The sequence below is a fragment of the Seriola aureovittata genome, chromosome 16 (assembly GCF_021018895.1).
Source record: "Seriola aureovittata isolate HTS-2021-v1 ecotype China chromosome 16, ASM2101889v1, whole genome shotgun sequence".
In the NCBI taxonomy this organism is placed as follows: domain Eukaryota; kingdom Metazoa; phylum Chordata; class Actinopteri; order Carangiformes; family Carangidae; genus Seriola; species Seriola aureovittata.
This window is the reverse complement of record NC_079379.1, coordinates 19,766,430-19,789,863: the sequence shown is the minus strand read 5'-3', so window position 1 is coordinate 19,789,863 and position 23,434 is coordinate 19,766,430. Positions and strand designations below refer to the sequence as shown.

Sequence of the window (23,434 nt, the reverse complement as noted above, 5' to 3'; positions counted from 1 at the left end):
GCCTCAGTTCATCATCTCTAATGGTGCCGTGTGTGTGGATGAGTTTCTATGTGCCTACTAATGTTTCCTGACAAACTGCAGAGGGTATGAAACACAACACGGCCATGAAAAAAAAAAAAAAAAAAAAAAAAAAAAAGCTAAAAAAGGCTGATTCTGTGCCAAAATATAAAACCAGTGCTGTGTTGTGCTGCATCAGAACTTTGATCCACTTGCCCTTCCCAATGGGAATAAACAGCAGGGGGCTACAGCTGGTCCATACACCCGGACCAGCTGGAGGGACATGCTGGAGGGTAGTAACACAATTACTTTTAGTCACACTGCACCAACACACGACTCCTGGCACTTGAAAATTGAGGTGGGGATACTAAGCTTCTTCAGTGAGGAAATCTCCACCACAGTGTCTAGGGGTCAGACTGACCGGCCTGGGGTGCTGGCTGTGGTTCAGATTCGGGGTTAGCACGGCTGGAATAAGCTGAGGCCTTCAGGAGAACAGCTTTAGATATGGGAGCCATGCCAGAGGATTAATGTTGCCACTAACTTAACCTGTCCATCTCTTTACCTTCTACACCCTCAGTCCTGACATCTGTTTTCCCCTCTATCACCACGTCTTACAGTTCTTTTAACACCATATTTTCACTTCCTGTCTTGAAGAATCCCCTGGATGACATCACTCAGGCGGCTAATTCATACTCATTATCTCCTAATCCATATTAATTTCTGCGAGACAGTTGACCAATATGGGGCATGTGGGAGCTTATGTGCATGAGAAAACCGCTTTGTGTCGTGGTGATGTGGCAAGCACTCCCTTTCTTCAAAAATAAATCCTTCCACACCCAGTCCCCTCAAAGCAGACCTTTACTAAGTGCCAATTTTTGGGGGTCTCTGGCCCGGCATGCGTACCCCCCTGTTGTTAACCAAGACCCCTCATATCAATATTCATTAGATGGCCTAAAGAGACACCATCTGGTCTTGGGGGAGAGGGCAGAGGGGAGAGAGGGGCTTCAGATGCCTTTGATTCGGTGCACACAACACACCATTCCACTGCATAAGCAAAATATGCATAAACAGAGTGCAGTACAATAGAGGAAAGTTATATATGCTAACTTCTCGCTCATGTAGATTCCCCAAACTCACACTTTAACCCAAAAAAAACAAAACAAATATTCAGTTCCTTTTTAAACAATTTAAAATCAAACAGCTTGGCATTTTAAGGGATAATAATTTGTCTAACTCCACAAAGATAATATCATAAATCAACTGAGTCAGACTGCTGGACTTGTTAGCAGGTCAAACAGCCTGTTGAAGAACAATCAGAGTTCAAACAGCCAACACACTCACTTGTTAAAATGTCAAAGACCAAAAAGCATTTCGGCTCATTAGTTAGAGCCACATTCAAAAATAACTGTAACGATCTGATGTGCCATTCTTTTTTACTGATTTACATCTCATGTTGTGGATTGTCTGGAATCTGTTGTGTAACTAAATTTAAACTGGATGTGGTAGTGTTTACTTTATTTTTCTTTCTTCAGACGCAGCACACAAAAACTTCCCAACCATAATGCACTCCCATAAACTTGAGGGACTCACAAGAGACACATTCAAAAAAGAGAATAGTCAAAGTCAGAAAAGCAGAGGCAGATATATATTTACTTTTAGTCCCATGTGTGGGTCAAGTTAAAAAACTATAATTCTCCTAATGAAACTCAACTGAAATTCTTGTTAAAGCGCCTAAAGCCTCCATGATGTCCACTTCTTTGAAAACTCACGCCTGCGATTTTTAATGCAGGACTTCTGTTTAACAATTGAAGTCTCAAGCCCGAGCCGAGACAACCCCGATGACGTCATCAGATTTATTTTTTCTCAAACCAACAATTCATTCATTTGCAGTTAGCAGCTCTTCAAGACAAAGTGACCCACCACACCTATTCATTTGAAGGAAGAAATGTGGGACATAAGTGAGTCAGTTAGAAGATAACGAAACAAAGACTGACTGACATATTTAATAAAAGGTAAATATAGCAGTTTTTCCACCGGAGACAAAGACAGACCTCATCTCTCTCAGGAGAGATCACATAGACAAGTTGATCTATATCAACACTGTCATTCATTGTACACACCCATATAACTTCTTGCTCCACTAGAGAGTGCTGCATCAACTCTGACTCTTGTCTCTGCAAGTATGAGACTGCAAAAACAGCAGGTCATCTGATGAGGATGTTTAGGATACACACGGTCGGCTTGTACTGATACTGGACAAAAAGCAGCTAAATGTAAAATATAACTCCCAGTGGACTGAGCAGCCCTAAACCATGACGCTAATACACAAACACACTTATTGGAAAATGTGATAGCGTGACCACACGGCGAGTATTAGCTCATCTCATGTCCTCAGCTCACCCTCTCATTTGCTGTACAGAAGAGGAAGGAGCTAAGCAGAGGGAGAGAGAGAGAGAGCGAGAGAGAGAGAGCGAGAGAGAGAGAGAGAGAGAGAGAGAGAGAGAGAGAGAGAGAGAGAGCTGTTCTTGCCTTTGTCATAACCTCAACATCAGTATCGGGTGAGCATAGACGCCACTGGACCATAAGAAGTTACAGGGTTTCCACTTCACGCCCGGTTGCACTTGAAAACGGCCATCGTGTGTGTGTATCAATGGGTGTGTGGTTCAATGAGTACACGCTGGGTTCACTAGAAGAAAAAAAAAATGGAGGCACAAGGGGAGACGGGGACAGGCTTATGAAGTAAAAAACGAGATTAAAATTGATGTGTTCACCAGGTAGATGCAGTGCATGGATGACAAAAATCTCTAAGTTTCAAATATAAACTTTCAATTTTTTAAAGGCTCAGTAATTCTCTAATTCTAAACAGCTAATAAATAATACATTTGTTAAGGACTATTGTCAGCGCTGGATGAATACACTGTTTTGGATTAGTGAGTATTTACTGCAGCGGGCCAGCGTATGTGGAATTGAATCAAAATAATCTGCAATACTCCAAACATGTCACAGAGTAAGTTATAAGATATATAAGGATTGTGGCTACCCACCAACACAGTGGTGTGCCTTTGTTCACTGACTTCTATGTTTTGCTGCAATATTGTTCTCTCCCAGTTTCTCTTTCCATCCGTATAGATAGATGCAATGAGAACAGGAAGAGAGGGTTAAAATGTGACCAGCAATAAACCTCCAATCGCTGAAACACACGAGCACACATGCAAGTACACACACACGCACACACACACACACACACACACACACACACATAGGTGTCATTATTCAGCTCATTGCTGCTCCCCTGATTTGTATTCTATGGCTGCTGTGGTGGACTTGTGTTATGAGCGTCCCTACATTGAGTGGTGTAGTATTAACCCTAACCCTAACTAACCCTAACCCCAACCCTAACCCTAACCCTAACCCTCAATCCTCTTTGTATGTACATAACTAGTGGAATATTTCATGTTTCGTGTATCTTTGTTATGTTAATATCTCACAGTCTGTTCAGGTGGCCTGCTCTCAAGTAAATAATACCTGTGAGATTAGGCTCATTCCTCCCTGTGCTTATCTGATGAGAGCTGATGGCTGTCGAGGGAGCATAAAAAATTAAACATACAAAATGTAAAACTTGTACTACACGACCCTGGAGATGGCGGGGAGATGACAGCATAGATGAGGAAGGTGACTGAAGGAGAAGGGCAGAGGAAATGGGAAAAGGAGTAGGAGGGGAAGGTATGGGACAGGAGGAGGACATAAATCACAGAGTACAGTAAGTGACACTACTACTGATTACAGGTCATGCAGTGCCATTGTGCAATGCAGAGAGTACACTTAACAAACTACTACTCAGATACCAGGTTTGTTTACAAGTAGTTCAGCTGACATTGCTGTTTACAACACCACTGCATTCTGCATAATCTAAACTAAACCAGCAAGCATGGTTCCTTGATGGATCATATTGTACTATATGTCCTAACCTAGCCCTGGTGTGTCATTACTTCAGCAGAGATCAATCCTCTATTTGCAGCACTTCTTAATCCTGACCTGGAGCAGGTTGTTAACCTGAGCCGAGCTGACTGACTGCACTTCAGGACCCTCTGCATCGGCACACATACACATACAGAGCTAAACTTAGCTGCTGCAGCACCCACTGTGCTTAAAAATAGCAACAGTCACTCTGTTTGTAATTATCCCTCTCTCGGTTCCCCCCACCCCCCACCCCGTTCTCTCTCTTTCAACCTGATAAGGGGATTGTGGGTATTTTTCCTGAAGGAGGATGAGCTGTTTTTGCTGCTTGTCGTTCCAACTTAAAAGCTTTTTTTGAGAGCCAAATTGAAAGCTCTGTAAACACTGATACAGATATGAATGCCTCAGAGTGGAGACACAGATGACCTCCTGTTCAATACATTAATCTACAAGATAATAAATCTATTTGCTGCCAATTGGTGTGTGGGAGTGAGCATAGGAGTTGCCTGGGTGACCCAGGAAAATTAGAGGGTATAGAGAGATGCAAAAGCCTCCAGACAAAACCACCCTGAGAGCAGACAGAGTACAAGTGTCTTAACTTATTTAGTATGTGTTTCCAATGTAGAGTCACAGAGACAGATTCTGTTTTTGCAGTTATATTGACTTGACCAACTATTTTGTGTTTATACTACACAAAATAGTTTGTAAAGGTGTTTTTTGTACTACAAGCAGATATGAAGTCCAAAGGGCAACATCTGAAAATAGAAAAAAAAAGAAAAAAGCGCAGGTTCTGCAGGTTATTTGAGGCCATGTCTCCCTAATGGTGAATCGTCTCATTTAGTATGACTGATGAGTTAATGAGAGACCTCCAGCTTCCGCACAGACTCATCTCCGAGCAGGACAGGACAGGACAGGACAGGACCGGACAGGCCAGATGCCCTCAAGTCTGATTCCTTTGTCGGACCTTTGTCGGCTGGTTTGGACTGAAGCAAACTTCAAACACACAAGGACAGTCTCAGCAGAAAATGCATGTTAAACAATTTCTTGAGACGTACAGTCCTATATTTAAGTTCTGCAATAAGTCACAGCATGGGCTAATATCAGGTAAAGAAGTAATTTTTGGAAATTTGCTTGTTCACTTTGCTGACGAAGGTTAGATGAGAAGACTGACGCTAGAGTCAGCAGCCCTTTAGCTTACCTTAGCATTATGACCAGAGAGGGGGAAACAGCTTACCTACCTTTGTCCCAAAGTAACAAAATCCATCCACCATCACCTTTAAATGCGACTCATAACACATTATATCTTGTGTGTTTAATTCCTAGAAATATTTAAATGTAAAAATGAAAAGTTGTGGTTTTACGGGGGTCATGTCTTCTGTTCTCTCCTGCCTGTAGCTTCATATTTGGGGTCAGAATATTTGTTTTAGGGAATCAAATTATCTCAGTGGCAGATTGTTGCCTTAAAAAAAACCCAGATTTTAAACACAATTGCTTTTTTCAAACAAAAAAAAAAAACAAACAAAATTTGTAATAACTAACTTGCACTTACTGTACAAATCAGTGGTTTCATAGATTTGCCAATCTGTCCTATTATCAAAAAGTCTTGCAATGCTACATGACAAACCACAAGATAGTATATCTGCACTGTCACATACGAAGATCCACGAGGCCTGAATTATCACCATAAAACTGCCACTGAGATGAAGACATCTATTTAACAGGAAAAAAAATTCTTTAACGGTTAGCAGCTGTAAAGACTCCCAACCTCCTTGACCTTTTTTGAATTGCAATAATGACAAAAATCAAAATGTCACAGTCTGGTCTCGTTAGAGAATCAGAATGTATGTCTGTAGTTCACTGTCCTTGCAACCAAAATGTCACTTACACCATTTTATGCTCCCATCCTCCACTGGGAGTTAAAGAGATTGTAAAGATTTCCAGACATTGACTTTTCTGTGAGACAAACGACCCTTGTTCTTTTCTGTACATGGACTCTGTCTACTATAATGGATTAATTGCCTCTGATTCAGCCACCAACTGCTGTGACCCAGAGGAATGGATATAGAAGCCATTTAACAATGCAAAGTATGCATTCAGGATGAAGCGCTCGCTCCGTCACTACGGAAATGTTGATGCTTTTCATCATCATCATCATCATCATCATCATCATCATCGAGTGAGCTTATGAGACGAGAGGGAGCAGAGTTGAAAAAGAGATGAAAAAGAAAAACAAGTGCTGACGTCCTGAGTACTGAGCTGTGAGATACGAGTGAGGAGACTGACAACTTTAAGTTCATTTGACTGTGCGTCATCCAAATCACGCCAGACACATTAGGCTTGAACAGATGTAGCCTGTTTTCAATACACGCCACACATGTAACACACACACACACACACACACACACACACACATAAATGCACAGGCAGTGAAAGTATGCACTATAAGTGCTACAATGTGTGTAAGTGAGTGAAAGCAAATGAGTGTTGTGAGAGCGTGCATGTCAGGTCGTGCATGCGCCTCTTGCCCACAGAAAACAACAACTCATTCTGCCAATTGTGTGGCTTCATTAGTGTCGCAGAAACACGCTCTTCCTCATCACTCTTCCTCAGTGAAATCCCATTATGCACGGCCAAGGAACTAAGCTTCTCCTTCGTAAACAACTTGAAATCATTTTGACTGAATCAGTTTGAAAACACTTGTAAATCCGCGTGAAAAGACGACAGCGTGTTTGAGTAAACGTGCTGCCAAATGTTGAAGTACAAAAGGAGGCCGAGGCTGGCGCCGGCTCGACACCATCTGCTTGGCACAGATACTCAGCTCCCCAGTGTAACCTCTTCACCAACATGAGTCCAAGGTCTCTTGACACCAGTGAGATGACATAACTCAAGTTGTTGACTTTAATGATTGTTTGGCTGGCTAAAATCCCTAAAGTATTACACTGATTGACTCTATATATGTATCATTAGATTTATTTGCCAGCAACCATTTGCAAAAGGTATTAATCTTAAAGAACTTGCAGATTTAGCTACTAGCTACTCTCCATCTACAGGCAAACACTACGAAACGTCAGACAAAACAGAAGTAGCTTTAGAGTGAGCGTTCTGTTATATAAGGGAGGTTCTGCGGGGCTTGCAAAATGATGTTCAGAAAAACAGTGTTTGTATATCATGCTTTGTATTTGATTTGCTGACAACAAAAATTTGAGTTGAGTAGAAAAGATTTGTAGTTGTGAAAAACAAAACTGTGCACAATTTAAATTAACAGTGAGGCTGCACAAAAAGAGAAGAGTGTTTGTGAACATCTGGGAATTCAAAGCAGAAAACTGTGTGAAACTCAAAGAAGTCAAAGTTCCCACACTGTGTGCGACACTGAAACTTTTGGGCCTGTGTTTCATTGTTTGTCCTTTCTGGTGCATTTCCACGTGACATACAAAAGCTTCACTGAGACATGCTAATATACCTGAAAAATTTCAGTGTCAAATCATGGGACTCAAGCGAGAATTTTAGTGTCCTGCAATGGACCAAAATGTTGATTCTGAGGCCTTTTCATGTTGATAAAGATACGTTTTTGGGGGAATAACCGAACAGCTTTAATTAGAATAATAATTATTTTGTTATTGGTCAAGTTGTGGTAATCATTCCTGATTTTATGGTTAAAGTTCATCCAAAAATATTGGTTTCAGTCCTGGCTTTCAAACCCCAGACAGAAAATAAATCAGACAGTGATTACAACGGCTTATCAAACCAGATTTATTTTCATCAGAGCCAGAAGAAAAGTAAAAGCCCCCTTTATGGTTGGATAAGTTAATTTCAGCGAATTTAACCTTAGGTTTGATATCGCTTTCTTCTCCATCAGCAGGGCAGGACCTGCTTAGCTAAGACTGTCACAAGTTTCAAATTACAGATTAGACACAGTGACGAAGCATAACCTGAGCGATAAACAACGAGTTTGTTCTCATTTCAAAATGATAACCATCAAATTCGAGCCATGCCAAAAGTTGAAATAATTACTTTTGAGTAGCAGGGTCACATACAGGTCTGTGTGTGTGTGTGTGTGTGTCCGTCCGATGCTTTAATTCAATTTAGGTGGTGATGCAGGAAGAAGCCACTGGACTGAGCCCCATTACAGAGCAATCCAAACACTGGGTCCTTTTATACTGAGGACGGAGATACAGCCTCTGATGCAATCAAGCTGCAGGAGATTTGAGCAGCAACATGGTTTGTGAGCGGTCAGAACCGGTGTTTTCTGGGGACATGTTACTTGAAATAAATGTTACTCAAACATGAAGTCCAATACTTAACTAACTTAAACAAAAAAAAAGTGTCATTACCTTGTCACCTCGTCTATATATAAAGCAGAAAACATTCCCATTTCTTCAACTATTGATATTTCTGACCACGCAGATGGAGCACAAAAAGCTGTAAACAAGGGCTAAACAATATGCATAAAAAATCATACTGCGATTATCAAAACAATGAACTGAAAAATGCATCAAGTCTCTGGAAATATGGAGAGTTGACTTGTCACTACAAGTGATGCCTTTCACATTAGACAGTCATTTGATTCACTGTTTAAATGAAATTGTTGATTGTGCAGCTTTAATTAAGCAAAGTGTTATAATAAGGTGATTTATAATGGTAAGGTGTTGAATGGATTACTGCACTAAGGTAGTAATCATATAATTTCTAAAAATTACAAATGAACCCAACGCTGCTCCTAAGAAAAGGCTGAAAAACAGGATTTCTTTCCAAGTGGCAGCTGAGTTAAATTTGGGTCTTAACTTTGGGTTAAAGTCATAAAATTGCAAACTTACAAACGCTCCACATACACTTTCTTTTCGCACGCATAAGACTTGCTAACGGGTTGTGGCTCATTTAGAAGGAATGATCCCAACTTGAAAGTGTTCATGAAACAGATGCCATCCAGTGACTAAAAATTCCCCATGCTACATTTAGGAAAAGAGTATGCAGACTAACCACAATTGCATGCTGCCAAAAATGTCCTTTCATTTAAAAGGGAGAAAACAAAAGTTCCTGCTCCTAAAGGGCATGAGAGGACAGGACAGAGGAAGAAGGTAATGATCTCCCTTCATCTGCAAAGAACACTCTGGTGACAGTTTGGTGCAACAGGCCAGAACATGACGTTACAGGTGAAAAATTGACGACGACAGTTAAAACAGGCAGAGCCAAGACAGGCTGCACTACCCTTGGGGTCTTGAGAAACCCTAATGTCACAGGAAGGAGACGAAGGGGGTGATGAATGACAGGGTTTTTCACTGGCTTTGCACTCAGTCTCCAGCACAGACAAAAGAAAAATTAGAAAGTTGTAGATGGAGAAGAAAGGGAAACAGAGGAAAGTACAAACGCAGAGGTTGGTTAAAGAAACACTCCTCCATTCGTCCTATTGTTATGTCTTCTGTGATAAAAAATTCAGCTTCAAAAGGAGCAGAAAAGAAAGAAAAAGAAGGGGGAATGGAGGCACTTGTGTTCAGCTATTGCTTGCCTGCCTGAAAAGCAGAGGATGGCAGTGAGATGCACAGAGAGAAACAGCAACAGAACATAAAAGATCAGGGCTGGAAGACGAGATGGGGCGAGGCGTAGGAGGGATAGATAACAGAGATGAAAAGTCATCCTCCCTTTATCCAACTGTGTGTTGCCTAAGCTGTCTGCGGGGAGTCCGTGACTTTGACAGTGGCACACAGTAAATGGGATCTTCAAAGGAGGACCAAGAAGAGAGCGTCTTAGCCCCGCTTACGGAAATCAAAAGGCTTATGCGAGCCATACCCGGCAGGATAATGGAATATGGAATATCACACCCTGCACAAGACAGTCGTAATGAAAATGGCAGGCAAATCCGGTGCCAGCCTTGTTCTCGAATTATACACATCCCTACACAACATGTTCATGTCTTTGTCTTCTCTTCCCATTATATTCGCTCAACTAAAGTCACCTTCTTTCCATTCTCCCGCCCTAATGCTGTCATCAATTTTCATTTTTCTTCACCTCTCAATCCGTCACTGCCCCCTTTTTTTTTTCTTCTATGTTTCACAGTCAAAGGCAGAAGTTGGCGTAAATCTCACCGTGTCCAAATGCAAATGTCACACCTTTGGAATGCTGAAGATAAATAACAGGCCGACAATTCCAAGGTCAAGGCGATAAAGGAGAGGAAGCGGAGTGGACTGAAGCGCAGAGGAATGCGATAAAGGGGAAAGCCAGGGGAAGGAGGGCGTGATTTCAATAACATGTCCTGATATTTCTGGTTAGTAGTAATATTGGTTTATTAGATGGATCATTCTGACGTCTTACTTTAATGCGAAGACACACTGAGTCAGACTATCCAGTGATGAAAGCCAGCTGAGGCTCTCCCTGCAGAGTGGACAGTTATGAGAAGGTAATATGAAACATCTGGAGACCCATCAGCTGCATCGCATGATTTCAGAAAACATCAAAAGTGGGTCTGTGTGTGTCTGTTTGTGTGTGTGTGTGTGTGTGTGTGTGTGTGTGTGAGACTCCCTCTGCATCACTGACCACCTGTGGATGCAGTAAAGTGAGTTCATAGTGAGCTAATCTCGTCCACTGTAGCCACTCAGTGCTCACATCACCAGATGAATAGTCATCTTTGTGACCCTCAGGCTCAGCTGGCAACATCTCAACTCTACTCAGCATATTGTGTCCTTTAATAGTTTGTGTGCAGACAAATGCATCCAGTCATTGATAAGTGATGTGTGTTACTGTGTCGAGTGAAACAAAGTTCAAACTGAAAAAAATGAAAGCATCTAGCATCATCATTGTAGCCACCAATGAGAAAATCTATCCAGAGTGTATTTGTATTTTTCTGAACTCATAAGATAATTCAGACAGAAAATCTATCAGCATCTATTTTTATGGTCATATTGCATATCACAATGATAATATCCTCCCATAAAATGAGAATGAGGTCAGTGACTAAGCAAAAGCCAGTGGGAAGCATGAGATGAAGAACAAAAACACACTCCCACGGATGACCTTGACCACAAATACAGACAAAGCCATGCGGCGCATGTGTGACATCCAGTCTGTGAGGTGTTGGAGTGCACAACATCAACAACTCAGGTGTTGTGAGAGGTTTCTTGATTGGAACATGGCCAAAGCCACAGAGATGACACATATTTCAGGAGCACGTAGTGAGCATCTATTCACCGAGCTCATCTCCTGCATGTTACATTAGCCTGCTACAACTAGAAGCTGCATGCACTGCTGCAGCACAGAGACCATGTACTGTGTGGTTGCTGCCTTTACTGTGGATTTAATCCATTAGCTATGGTTTACTGGTATATAAATAAAGCCAACATGAAGTCAACCCAAAAGAATATTGAATCAACATGGCAGCAACCTGAACATGTATGCAAAGCACTCTCTCCCCTTCTCTCCTACTTGATCCGGCTTTATGTTTGGATGTTGTGTGGAAAGAAACAGCTACTCTCATCTTAAAAGAAAAAGGGATTGAGCCTCATTTCGTCCTGCCCTGAGAAGTTGTGTGTTTGTGTGTTGGATGGGTGTCCATGCGTAAGGAAATTGGCTGGAATGTGGGAATGCATTCACACCCCAGGTTTCTGAATAAACTCCCCATGAATGAGGGCGGCGAATATAGGAGAACAGAAGAGGACGATCACACACACACACACACACACGCACACACACGCACACACACACAACCCACACAGACATCGACCACCCTGAGAGAAAATCAAATCAAGATGTGTTTGTACGCACACGTAGTCATTATCTACTATGAGCACAGTTCATCTCTCATGTAGACAGACACACACCGACACACACAAATGCCATCCTCATGTTGTCATAAGAGACGTTCCCTAATTGCCCAGTTACTGGCTGCTGATATGGCATACCACCACACCATTAACATGCGGGTTTCAGGGTTCAGTGGGGTCAGCTGTTTCTATGGTAACCAGTGGCATCAAGGTTCAATTTCAGCCATGTTGGTTAAACATAAGCTGAACTATCAAGACATTTTCTCTCATCTGCACAAACAAGCGAAATGAAAGTCTTTCACGTCCTGATTCATCGTGGTCCGATTGTCATGGCTGATTTGTTCTGGCCAGTGTTTCATGCCGTCTAATGACACAAGCAGATAAATGCACTTGGTAATATTCTAATGCACCATCTCCCACTGATGGCCATCTAACCATGACAGCCATATACGGAAAGAGGCGACAAACATGTGTGGCAGGTTTGCGGTGGACAAACTGCTCCATCAGCATCTGCTTTATCAAAAGTCTTTAGACATCAAATTTTGTTTACAAATATTGGCTGACATGGACATATTTTTTTCAAAACTTTGCCACACTGACTCAAGTGTTTGAACTCAAAATTGAAAGTATTTTGTCAGTAAACCAAAGCGGGAAAAAGATGATACACAACAACAAAAAGAAGGATGCAGGCAGAGAACAGGAAAGAGAAAACAGCACCTCAGAAAAAGAAAATAAAATCCACAGCAGCCTTGTGAGAGAAAAATCTCAGCGGCAGAACATTATCTGACAATCTGTCTCTGTCACTGTGAGCTTGTGTTAAACCTGTTATTCAGGTGGGTTTTAGCTGCTTCAGGGACATTTAACAGAGACAATGATCAACATGGGACAAGCTAAGCTCTGTTTTCCACTGCAGGTATAGTGGTCTGGCAATAACAACAGAGTCATAAAATAACCCCCCCCCCAAACACAAACACACACAAACACATAGTATATACACACTGTGGCATTAAGGTGGATGGTGGTTTGGGGGCGAATTCAGACTGTGTCTTCAATTAAAACCCTCTGTTGACCTTCTCATCTATCAGCAGGAGAAACAAATCACCAGAACAGCAAGAAGGATAAAAAAAATCTCTCTTTCCCACACATGAACACACACAACCCTGTTCTGCACAGCTGTGCAATAAGCAGGAAGCCTTGAAGCTGACTAAGGGAAAGTCAGCATTGCAATATTGTCACTTTGCACCCAAAAAGCTTACTGTAGGAACTAATTCACATGCACATGACCCCACTATCTCACACACACACACACACACACACACACGCAAGTCAGCTACAATCTAATCCCTTCACAAACTCCTCACATTCAAAACAAGTTAAATTTTACAAGCAAGAATAAAATGATCCTCCCTGAACAGTCAGGACTTTAAAATGAACATTTACGACAACACACATCAACACATCCCCTCCAGACATCCTGCGCTCCTCTTACCTGTTTTCGGTTTGTCTGGACGTCCGAACAGCCAGAAGCCTTTTGGTTTTTCGCGGACAGGGCTCGGGGACAGGGACACAGAGAAGTTTTTCTCTGTCTCTACCTTCTTCTTCTTCTGGACGCTGTTCCCCATTCTGGGGCAGTCCTGAAGCCCCCTAAAGGGGGTCTGTCATCTTGTCGTCCTGTAACATTACATCTGTATTCCTTCTCATGAGATCTTTCCACAGTCCCTCGCTGTCCAGCTTGAAAACCCACCCAGAGTAAAACTCAATAACGTGCTCCTGAATCCCTGTAGTCAAATCATTCCTGTTGATTAAAGTCCTGCTGACACACATACACACCTTGGTATACTGTAGACGCGCTAAAGACCCACTGACACCATTCCCATACAACAAAATAGACTCCAGCTGAAATGCTGTGACAAACACACACAGATCCACAACACAAAAATGCCTCACAAACACTCCAATCAGTCCTATTCTCCGAGCTGACACACTTCTAATCATGTACCTCCAGCTGCTGAAGCAACGGCAGCATCCGGCACTGACAAGCTCACTACCAAGTGTGCGTATGCATGTATGTGTGTCGTTATGTGTGTGTGTGTGTGTGTGTGTGTGTGTGTGTGTGTAAGTGCCCCTCCCACTCTCTGCCTCTGTGATCGCTGTGCTCCCATGCAGGCTGAGCATTCACACAGCTGAGCATTTTCAGGAGAAGGGTAAAAACACAAACATACACAAACATACACAAACACACACTTATCTTCATCATCATATTCTCATCAATTGATTCACACACGGTTCTCCAGTGGTTAACAGCAAACTTCAGTTCTGTGCTCCCCCTGATTTTCTCTTTCAGTGAGCAGTGATCAGTCGTCTTTATTGCAAACCATTATAAGTTCAGACGACAGATCCTGTCAACACGATGTGTTGATGGAGAAAACACAGATTCCTCTGTCACAGTTACACACACACACTGACAGCCGCTTATGAGAAGAGAGCAGTATATAGAAGTGGTGTCTATGCGCCGGAATGAGTAATAAAGAGCAAGAATAAAAACTGAGATACAGGTAAGAGTGGAAACTACAAACGGCGAAGGGTTGCTCAATAATTCAGCTGATCTTTACTGGTGCAGATCTGCTGTCTGCCACCTTTTGAAACTCCTCACAACACACACACACACATACACACACACACACACACACACACACACACACACACACACACACATATGACTACACACATACACATAAAAACTATAAAGAGCGGGATATATGCCAGTCCACTAGTCGGACAGATCAAAGCTTGTTTTGAGATGAGAACATTCCAGCTATGCTTAGAGGGGAGTACAGATGAGGAGCCAGATGTTACAAAAACGGAGATGCTGGGGAAACTCCAGAGTATCAACATCATTTATGTTAAACAGAGCAATATCACAGCAATGGGAGACAACAGTGAGCTAATATGAGGAAGCAGATATAGCCAGCAAAAGTGCCAAGAACCCCTTCGTCTTTACTGTAACTCATCATCTTCCTCGTTCCTTCTGTTCTGTTTCCCTCTGCATCCTCCCCCACATCCCTAAAAATGTACAGTGTTGAACAGTGCCTGAATAACACGATGGCTTGGCAGGGGATGTCCCACACTGATGATATCAAGACCGTTGCCATCACTCAGTGTCGGTGACACCACACCAGGAGCTCGTGGATCGATAGCAGCCATCCAGAAAGAGGTCAGTGGGAGACGTATGGAAGAGGAGAAATGGTATGATCCATATCATGTGAAACTGAGATTCCATATTGGACAAAAATGGAAGAAGGAAGGGAGTGTGGTGATGAGGAGTAAGGAAATGAAACCATGTACTCCTCATCATGGTCACCCTGCTCATGTTTCTTCCCACCCCTCTGATGTGTAGAGAACTGCTGGAAAATATAAAGCACTCCAATAAAAAGCAGATTTACTGACTGGGGGGGGGGGCAGTTAGGAAGGGGAGAGCTGCTAGGCTGCTGGACGAATAATTTATAATCCCCTGTCGTTTTTACTATAAAAGAGAATCGATTCGGTGCCTTCAGAGCAGGAGAAGTTACTGGGTCTTTCCAAATATGAATGTGAATGCTTACAGTGACAGTACGTGTATGAACGCATCCGTGTGAGAGACAGAGAAAGATGTAAGACTATGATGTCACTCAAGCAAAGTGTAAAACGATCTGCAATAAACTGCTCAAAGAGAGATGATGCCTCTTAATGCAGCCCCAACAGAACCACACCCAGTACATTTGTGCTCGAGTACTCTGAGCTCGCTATCTCATCTGTCATGGAGTGCACTTAGATTGTGTGTGAGTGTCTTGTGTGTGTTGAGCGCTCTATACCCTGCCTTCACCTACGAGCTGCAATGTGCCGTGCCAAACATGCCCTAGATACATTTAAATTTGAGTGTGATCAAAGTGCGTGTCACCGTCGAGAGAGATTTTAGGTTTTGACAGCTGCAGGGAACTCAAAGGACTCAAAGAGTCGGTCTCTGTGTGTGTGTGTGTGCGCACATGCGTACATTAAAGGACATCAGTGTAGAGGAATGCCGTTGTCGGGGAAGAGTCGTCAGAGAAAGTGGTTGTCAGGGTGACCATCACCAGGGAAGCAAGAAAAGGGAATAAACCTTTCTAAATGTCTCTGGGTGTACTTTTATTGGTGTGTGTGTATCTGAGACTAAGGAGGTCTGATACTAATGGCCTGAAGTAGGACATCTGTTTAAAACAGCTCCATTAGTAAAATAGTAGCAGTGATTATAGATTGACTGATATGACCTTGATGGGATGTATTAGCCTTGGTACGTCTTCACAGATAAATCCTCACATTCACTAAATCTGCAAACATCAGCCAAGCACTCCCATCTTGTGGCAAGACTCTGCCATCACAATAGAAAAGAACCTAAGGACATAAAGTGGCATTGATTCAAAGCACTCGATACCATGCCCGGTCACTAACATCCAATTGCAGAGCAGCAGTTTCAGTTCAGTCTAACCTGCAGCACCTACTGGCAAGAAAAGCAGATGCAGATGTAAAAAATGCCCAGGTTCGCCATCTACAGGCAAGGAAAGTAATGAGTCATAAAACTGCAGGTTATTTCTGTTTATCTGCCCTTTGCGTGAGTGTGTATGTGTGTTTTCAAAATGCAAAGAGTTTTGTTGTTGCAGCATATTTTAATCTGTGTGTCCTCCTAGTTAGTTTTATTCCGATTATATTTGCTCAATAATGGAAAAGGCCAAACTGAAGAGTAAAAAATTAAAAATGTTAGGACTCGTTAATTCATTAATTTCCATGTACACGAAAAGATATATATGCGGTTGCAAAACTACAAGCTGAATTGTATGTTATTATTTCATATCGACCGGTCAGTGTAAAAGACTATGTTCCATTTTTATTAATTAATCTATTGTGTTATGGTTAAAAGTTGATACAGGTGTTCAGAATTTCAGTTGTTCAGGGATTTAATGATTAGTTGATTAATCACTTAGTTGATCCAAAAACAATTGATAGGCAACTACAGTATTTTGATAATTGATTCATAATTTCAGCCTTTTTGTAAAGTTAAAATGTGAAACTTCTGTCGGTTCCAGCTTCTTAAGTGTGAGCAAATTGAATATTTTTGTGTGAGTTTGAGAGTTAGTTAGGTCTGCCAGATGATCAATCATAATATGGAGCTGCAGCTTAAATCAGAAACAAACATGAGATAAAGGGACACCGGTCAGCTCAAGCTCGAGCTCAAGCTCAAGTTATCAGAACATATATGGCTCGAAATTTCACTTAACTCAAGACTGACTGGATTCCTGAGTTGCTTTGTCATCGTCTGGTCTATTCTTCTCTTTGGAGAAAAAAACCTCCCAAAGACAGAACACGCAGCTGGATCAGGTAAACATTGTTCAACAGGTGTATCTATTACAAAACGTTACATAACAGGAGCCTCACATACATACACACACACACACACACACACACACAGTCGAGGGTAAATCAGTTGATCATCCCTGTGTATACAGACTCCCACTCCCTCAGTCCCACACTGATGTCTTCCAGCTGCTTCCCCGCCACATCAAACACAGTCCATTTCCTATAAAACAACCCATTAGCTCTTATTCCATAAACAATACATTTAAAAAAGGATTCTGATTTTGATTACAAGACTACATAAGTGTCTATAATACATGTAATTTGTATGGGCTTGACTGAACAGCATGTGTGCATGATGCTCTAAAGACGATAGTAAAATCATATTAAAAATATTATTCTAAACAATGAATAATATCCTATAAGCTACAATGCAGATGCTGTGACTTCCATTCTTATTATGCGTTCCTGTTCTTTCTTTCTGTTTCTTTCTGTGTGCTACTTTACTGTAAATCCTCGTGTTAAACGTGACCTGAAAGACGATTAATGTTTCACTCCGACATCACAGTCGGGCCCTATTGTTGCCTCACGGTACTGCTGCCACAGCAACACGCTCCTCACAATGCCGTTGCCTGAGAGACGTTTACCTCACCGGCGTGGCTTCAGGTCTGCGGTGATGGATGAGGGTTTGGAGGTATCTGCTTACCCAGGTAAAATTACCTCGCTCATCAAAGTGTGTGTGTGTGTGTGTGTGTGTGTGTGTTGTGTGTGTGTGTGTGTGTGTGTGGTGAGTGATGTTCGCAGGGGTTGCATTAAACTTTCACACTCCTCCCTCTCTGCTGCATGCCTTTCCTTGCCCTCCACTCACTCCCTGCTGTATTAAAGTAGACTTGAGTTGTGGCCTGTAATAGAGCTCAGGCTGTATACAATGTTCTCTGTGTAATAAGATGTTTGCTCCTCAATTACTTTGCCAGGTCTGTAATCTGCACTGTAGTTTGTGAATCTACACACCCTAACTGAATTTTGTGATGTGGCAGCCCCCCCCCCCCCCCCCCCCCCCCACACACACACACACACTTAGAGAAAATCAAGCAAACAATGGGATCCATAACAAACAGATTTACAAGATCTGCATTTATGAGACAGTAAACAGTATTCTCTGCAGACACACATGGCTTCACACATGTAGAATACAATGACTACACACACAGACACACGCGCGGCATCCCAGGGATTGCGCACAATGACCTCACCGCTCAAACAGCCAGCCAAAGATGGGCTGTGCTGGACAAAGCAGGTAGTTGCAGAGGCTCTATACGCCCTTGTGTGTGTGTGTGTGTGTGTGTGTGTGTGTGTGGAGGTGATGTAATGAGTGCTAGTGTTGGGATGGCGCCGCCTTAAGCCCAGCAATATGACGTTGACACACACACACAAACAGAGATACCCTCTGATACCGGGTAGCACTCGGTCACACACAGCTCCGCAGACGTCCACACAACAACCATAAACACACACTGATTACACAATAATAAGCAGTGAAGACCAACACTCCCACACTGGTGCTGAACAGAGGATGTTAAGCAATCCGAGAAGCAAATCAAAAACAGTAATATGTGGTAATGAATAAGCAAGGACTGAAAAACCTGAGACAGAGAAAAAAAGATGCGTGTTTGTATGTGTGTGTGTGTGTGTGTGTGTGTGTGTGTGCTCTGAAGTCGCTCTAATTAAAAAAGCATTGAGAGACTGTTCTCTAAGAGTCCTCTCAAGGCTGAATGGGGCTTTGTCATTCGTTGTAATCTCTCCTCTTCATCGCATAACTCTAGGCCCAATCTGGCATCCAGGCTGCCACGCACTCGCACTCACACACGCACACGCACGCAAACAGACCTTGACACACACACACACACACACACACACACACACCACTGTAATACACAGCTCCCAGGAATTCAGCACATCAAAGACTATTTTTTTTTTTTACAGGAGGGGAATCTCAGTAAAATATAGCTGGCTGGCAGAGCTGGACCACTGACTGCTGGATCACAGAGGAGCCAGTCATGCAGGGATGACACAGCCAACTTAAATCAGCCAACAAAGACATTACAGTAAGAGCAACATGTAAGTAAACCACGAGGGGACAACACAAAGATGTGTACAGATGACGACAAGTTTGTCACAAAGAAACAAAAAGGTGCAGTGGTACAAGAACACAAGGCTAAATAGGCCTCTTCTTTACGCGACTACACAACTATCATTTTGTTTAGTAAATGGAGAAAATGTCAAAGTAACTTCACCAACACCTTCTATCTAAATGAGCCTGTGCTAACAGTGTGTAGGATGGACAGTTTGTAAACCTATGTGGGTCTGAAAGTATATAGACGAATATGTGTATGAGAACATGTGTTTGTTTGTGTGTGTGTGCGCGCGCGCCCGTGTGTGTGTGTGTACAGACTAATGCTTTGTCTTGTAAAGTTTCCAAAGTCACCCAGCGGGTTCGGGAAGAATGAACCACAGCAGTGAGAAGAAAATAAAGGTGCAATGCACCAATTATTTACTGGTGGGAAAAGAACAGGCTTCCTTCACTTTCTCTGCAGGAGAGAAAAAATGGCAAAGAAAATAAGACAATCCAATGTGTGAACCAATTTGTTCACACACACACACACACACACACACACACACACACACACACACACACACAAACTCGCAGGTGAGACAGAAAGCACCAGCTGTTCCTGTTGGTGAATTAAGGAACAAATCACTCTGTCAAACTGCATGATTGTTGCTTTTGTGAAAGTAAAATGGGACTCCCCAGGCTATACAGACCTGCTGTGTGTGATGACAGCAGGTTAACTTTGACAAGATCCAGTCATGATTTACAGCTGCATTTTGGAATACTGTTAGAATTAAGACAGAACAGGAGAGGGCGTCCTGTCTAACTTTCACTTTCTGTTTTTCAGATTTCACCTATCTTCTCTCCAAAATAAAACTTTCAGCTGCTAGTAAACCCATCTGTAGTTACACAAGGATCCACGATGAATCACAGTCAGTCAACAGACACGAAATAAAGCTAGATTTTTTTTTTTTATTATCTTTAAATAAACACCATTGAAACTGCTGTAAAACACTTAGCGAATACAGAGAATAAGCAGACTATGTCTTGGTCACTTTTCAAGCTGCAGCTCCTGGCCTAGCTGGATGTTCTCTGATCTGTTTCTTGGACATGTTTGACTGTGGTCCTCTTCAGTCTTAAAATGGGAAAATCAAAATGCCAAAAAAATGGTTCCCACACATTCTTACCATCAGCCTTTGACCACATTCTCTGCTGGGGAATTATCAGCCCTACTACTTGTTAATCTTTGGTTTCAAATAGAGTCACTGTCTGTGTTGCCCGTCCAGTGTTCATAGTTCTCATAATAAGGGATCATGGAAGTCCCTTTTCGTCGGAACAAGCGCAAAAACCACACAGGAAACCGGCCAAAAAAAGGTCTGAAAAGATTGTGAATCTGGATTTCCAAGAGTTGTTGGATAGTTACTACAGTAACACACACACACACATGCACACACATACAATGACAGAAGAGAAAGGGATGGCTTTAGAGGTGGAACAAAAACAGGAAATGGGGACTGTGGGTAATCTCTGTGCTGCCGACCAAGCAAACGCATCAGTAAACAGAAAAAGGGGATTAAACCCCTGTGTCAGTCTACGTGTGTGTATGTGCGTGTCACAACTTCCAGGTTATAGACGTACAGACTGATGTCTTGACGATAACTAAATCTCTCTTAACTTTCCATCTTAATCCAAAAGCCCACACATTTCTCTGAAACTTCGTGACCACACAGTCTGTGATTGTGACAGACAAAACAAGACAGAATTACACGGCAGAGTTGCCAAACAAGCAACCCATGGCTTCAAAATGCTGATCAGCAACTAATCTGAACCTTGACAAAACTTGTATGTCCCACTTTATCAGAGACAGAAGCTCTCATTGACTGCTTTTTTATAAACCCACATTAGTAGATATTTTGGCCACTTGGGGGCAGCACAATAAGCTGTGAACACAACAATTAGCTGTTATGGCAAATGTAGAACCTAACACTTGCCTGTTTGAACCTCCGGCTGACAAGGGGCAACAATATCATTAATTCTGAGTTATGCTTCTGGCCGCCTCGTGAATTTTAGCTTCTTTTTTGCTCCTTTTAGCTCTTTTTACATCTCCACCATCACATGAGGGTGGTGCTCCACTATGCTCACCACCTGGTCGCTAAATTTGTCTGCCTGTTGACTGGCTCTGGATAAGTGGTGTACAGTGACTTCCTTTGCTGAAAACAGCTGCCTACTGTGGCTACAAATGGGGTTCATGAGGGCAGTGAGAGAGAGCCATAACAGTAAAATGCGAGTGTACAATAAAACCAAAACAATGAACTTTTATTAGTTCGGATTTAGAGTTAAAATATGATTTTTGTTTTCATGAATACAATCAATTTAAATTTCTTTCATTAGCTGCTATTTAAACTCATTTCATACACTCAACTTTTAATGGCCCTTTTATGTTTAAAGATTATTGTAAATGTGCAAAAGTCTTGACAATTCTTTAGTGAGATTCTTGTTTTGTCTAGTATAGTATAACGCCATGATCACTCACCTTTAGCAGGATCATGGTTCTGAAGTCCCAGTTTGGCATCCGTCACACCAGTACCAGTTCGGTTCATTCCATTGCCGATGCTCTTCTTCTTCCGGCTCCCCTTTAACCAGTTGAAGGCCTGCCCCAAGGAGCTTCCCGGCTTCCTCTGCCCACGCTGAGCCCTCGCTTCCCGGGCTAAGATCTCAGTGATGTCCCTGGGCACCAGGTCACCTGTGGACCTCCTCCGGGACATCCTGGAGGTTGGTCCTGGGAGCTAAGGCCCAGTACCTCCCCTTAAATCAGTGTGTGTCTTCTGTCAGAAATAGGTTACAGGATCTGAAATCTCTCTTCCTTCGGAGGGTTTGATGAACCCCTCTGTCCCTCTTTGGCCTCGCTCAGCGTCTCTGTTTTTCCTGTCTGTCACCACCTGGGACAACAATGAGATCAGCAGAATAAGAGAGACAGGTCGAGATGGAAAGAGAGAAAAAAGGCTGAAAATGAAAGCCACAGGGAGGACAGAGTTACATGAGAAAGCAGGAACAAGACCATGAAAAAGAGCAGACTAATTAGAACAGGGAGATTAACTGGAATAAGTCAAACTCACAAAGGAGTATTACAAAATAAAAAGGTAAAAAATGGTGAAATATTGTGAGAATAACTGTTAACAATGTATCAAGATCAAGAGCGTTCCCACATTGTCCTACTAAAGTTTTCCCTTTACTTGTCCGCCCCAACTTTCCCTCTTCCTATTCTCTCATTTTTGTGCTTGTAGAGAAGAAGCCCCAGGGAGGAGAACTGGACCTCTGCAGCGTCTATGTATGTGTGTGTGTGTGTGTGTGTGTGTGTTCATGCATGTGTGACATGTGGTTCACATCAGCAGAAAAGTTTGTATGGGTGAGTTAGAGAAGAGAAAGAAGCTTAATTCAATAAAACTAGCAGTGGAAAATACTTTGAATGCATACTTTTTACTTTGTAAAGACATACAGACAAAGAACGCTGATGAACACAAGCAATTTCTCTACATGTTGCCCAACTCACAAACAATGCAAAATACGTGCCGTGAAACGGTGAGACATGTATACAACTTACTCGGAAAACGTGCTGTCGTCTCCTCCGCTCCCCTCTTTTCTCTCAGCCTGAGAACAGCCTTGCGGAGCATGTGTGTGTGTGTGTGTATGTATGTGTGTGTGCATGTGTGTGTTTAGCAGAGTGAATGAAGCTCCATGCTCTCTGAACAGTCAGTCCCTCCCTCTGTATGAGAGCCAGCCTCTCCTCCCACCTCTCACAGTGCTGTTAGGAGTTAGGTACTCCATTTCAGTGCTGGCTAGCTCCAAACAGCTGGGATTTAGTATTTTAGCTTCAGTGTTGAGTCCTTTACTTGACCTGCACAAGTCATTGGTAGTTTCTTGTCATACAGTTGGCTTTCCTTTTATATTTTCTCCTAGCCTCCTTTCCGGGGATCAGGTGCAGTCATCCCAGTCTCCCTCAGGAGGGGAACCCCTGGGTCACGAATCATCATGGCAGCTAGGAAAGAAAAATACACTCCTTGGATCAGTGTATCCATATTATAAGGCAATACAAGACAACAAGCCTGGTGTTATTCTTGTGTGGTTTTCACAGAGGGTACAGGTGGATTTCTTTTGCTCTTGAAGAAAAAATCTTAAAAAGCAAATCTGATGGCAAAGTTTCCTGGAAAACTACTGTAGAGTCCAGTGTTTGAAGGTGGTCTGGCAAAGGTGAAGA

At 42.4% G+C, this 23,434-nt stretch overlaps 1 protein-coding gene across 5 annotated transcripts in view; it reads right to left on the bottom strand.

Annotated features, from left to right (window-relative positions):
• Window positions 1-23,201, bottom strand: part of kiaa1522 (KIAA1522 ortholog) — a 33,482-nt gene extending 10,281 nt beyond the window's left edge. For 2 of the 5 annotated variants that reach the window (XM_056399897.1, XM_056399901.1), the window contains exons 1-2: window positions 22,781-23,201; window positions 21,713-22,118 (exon numbers count right to left, since the gene is read on the bottom strand). In XM_056399897.1, coding sequence (XP_056255872.1) covers window positions 21,713-21,944 — 232 coding nt within the window. In that variant the 5' untranslated portion in view covers window positions 21,945-22,118; window positions 22,781-23,201. Of the gene's footprint in view, window positions 1-13,194; window positions 13,741-21,712; window positions 22,183-22,295; window positions 22,432-22,780 lie in introns of those variants that run through there. The other 3 variants (XM_056399899.1, XM_056399900.1, XM_056399902.1) reach the window with 3 other exon arrangements.
• Window positions 23,202-23,434: the final 233 nt, after the last annotated feature.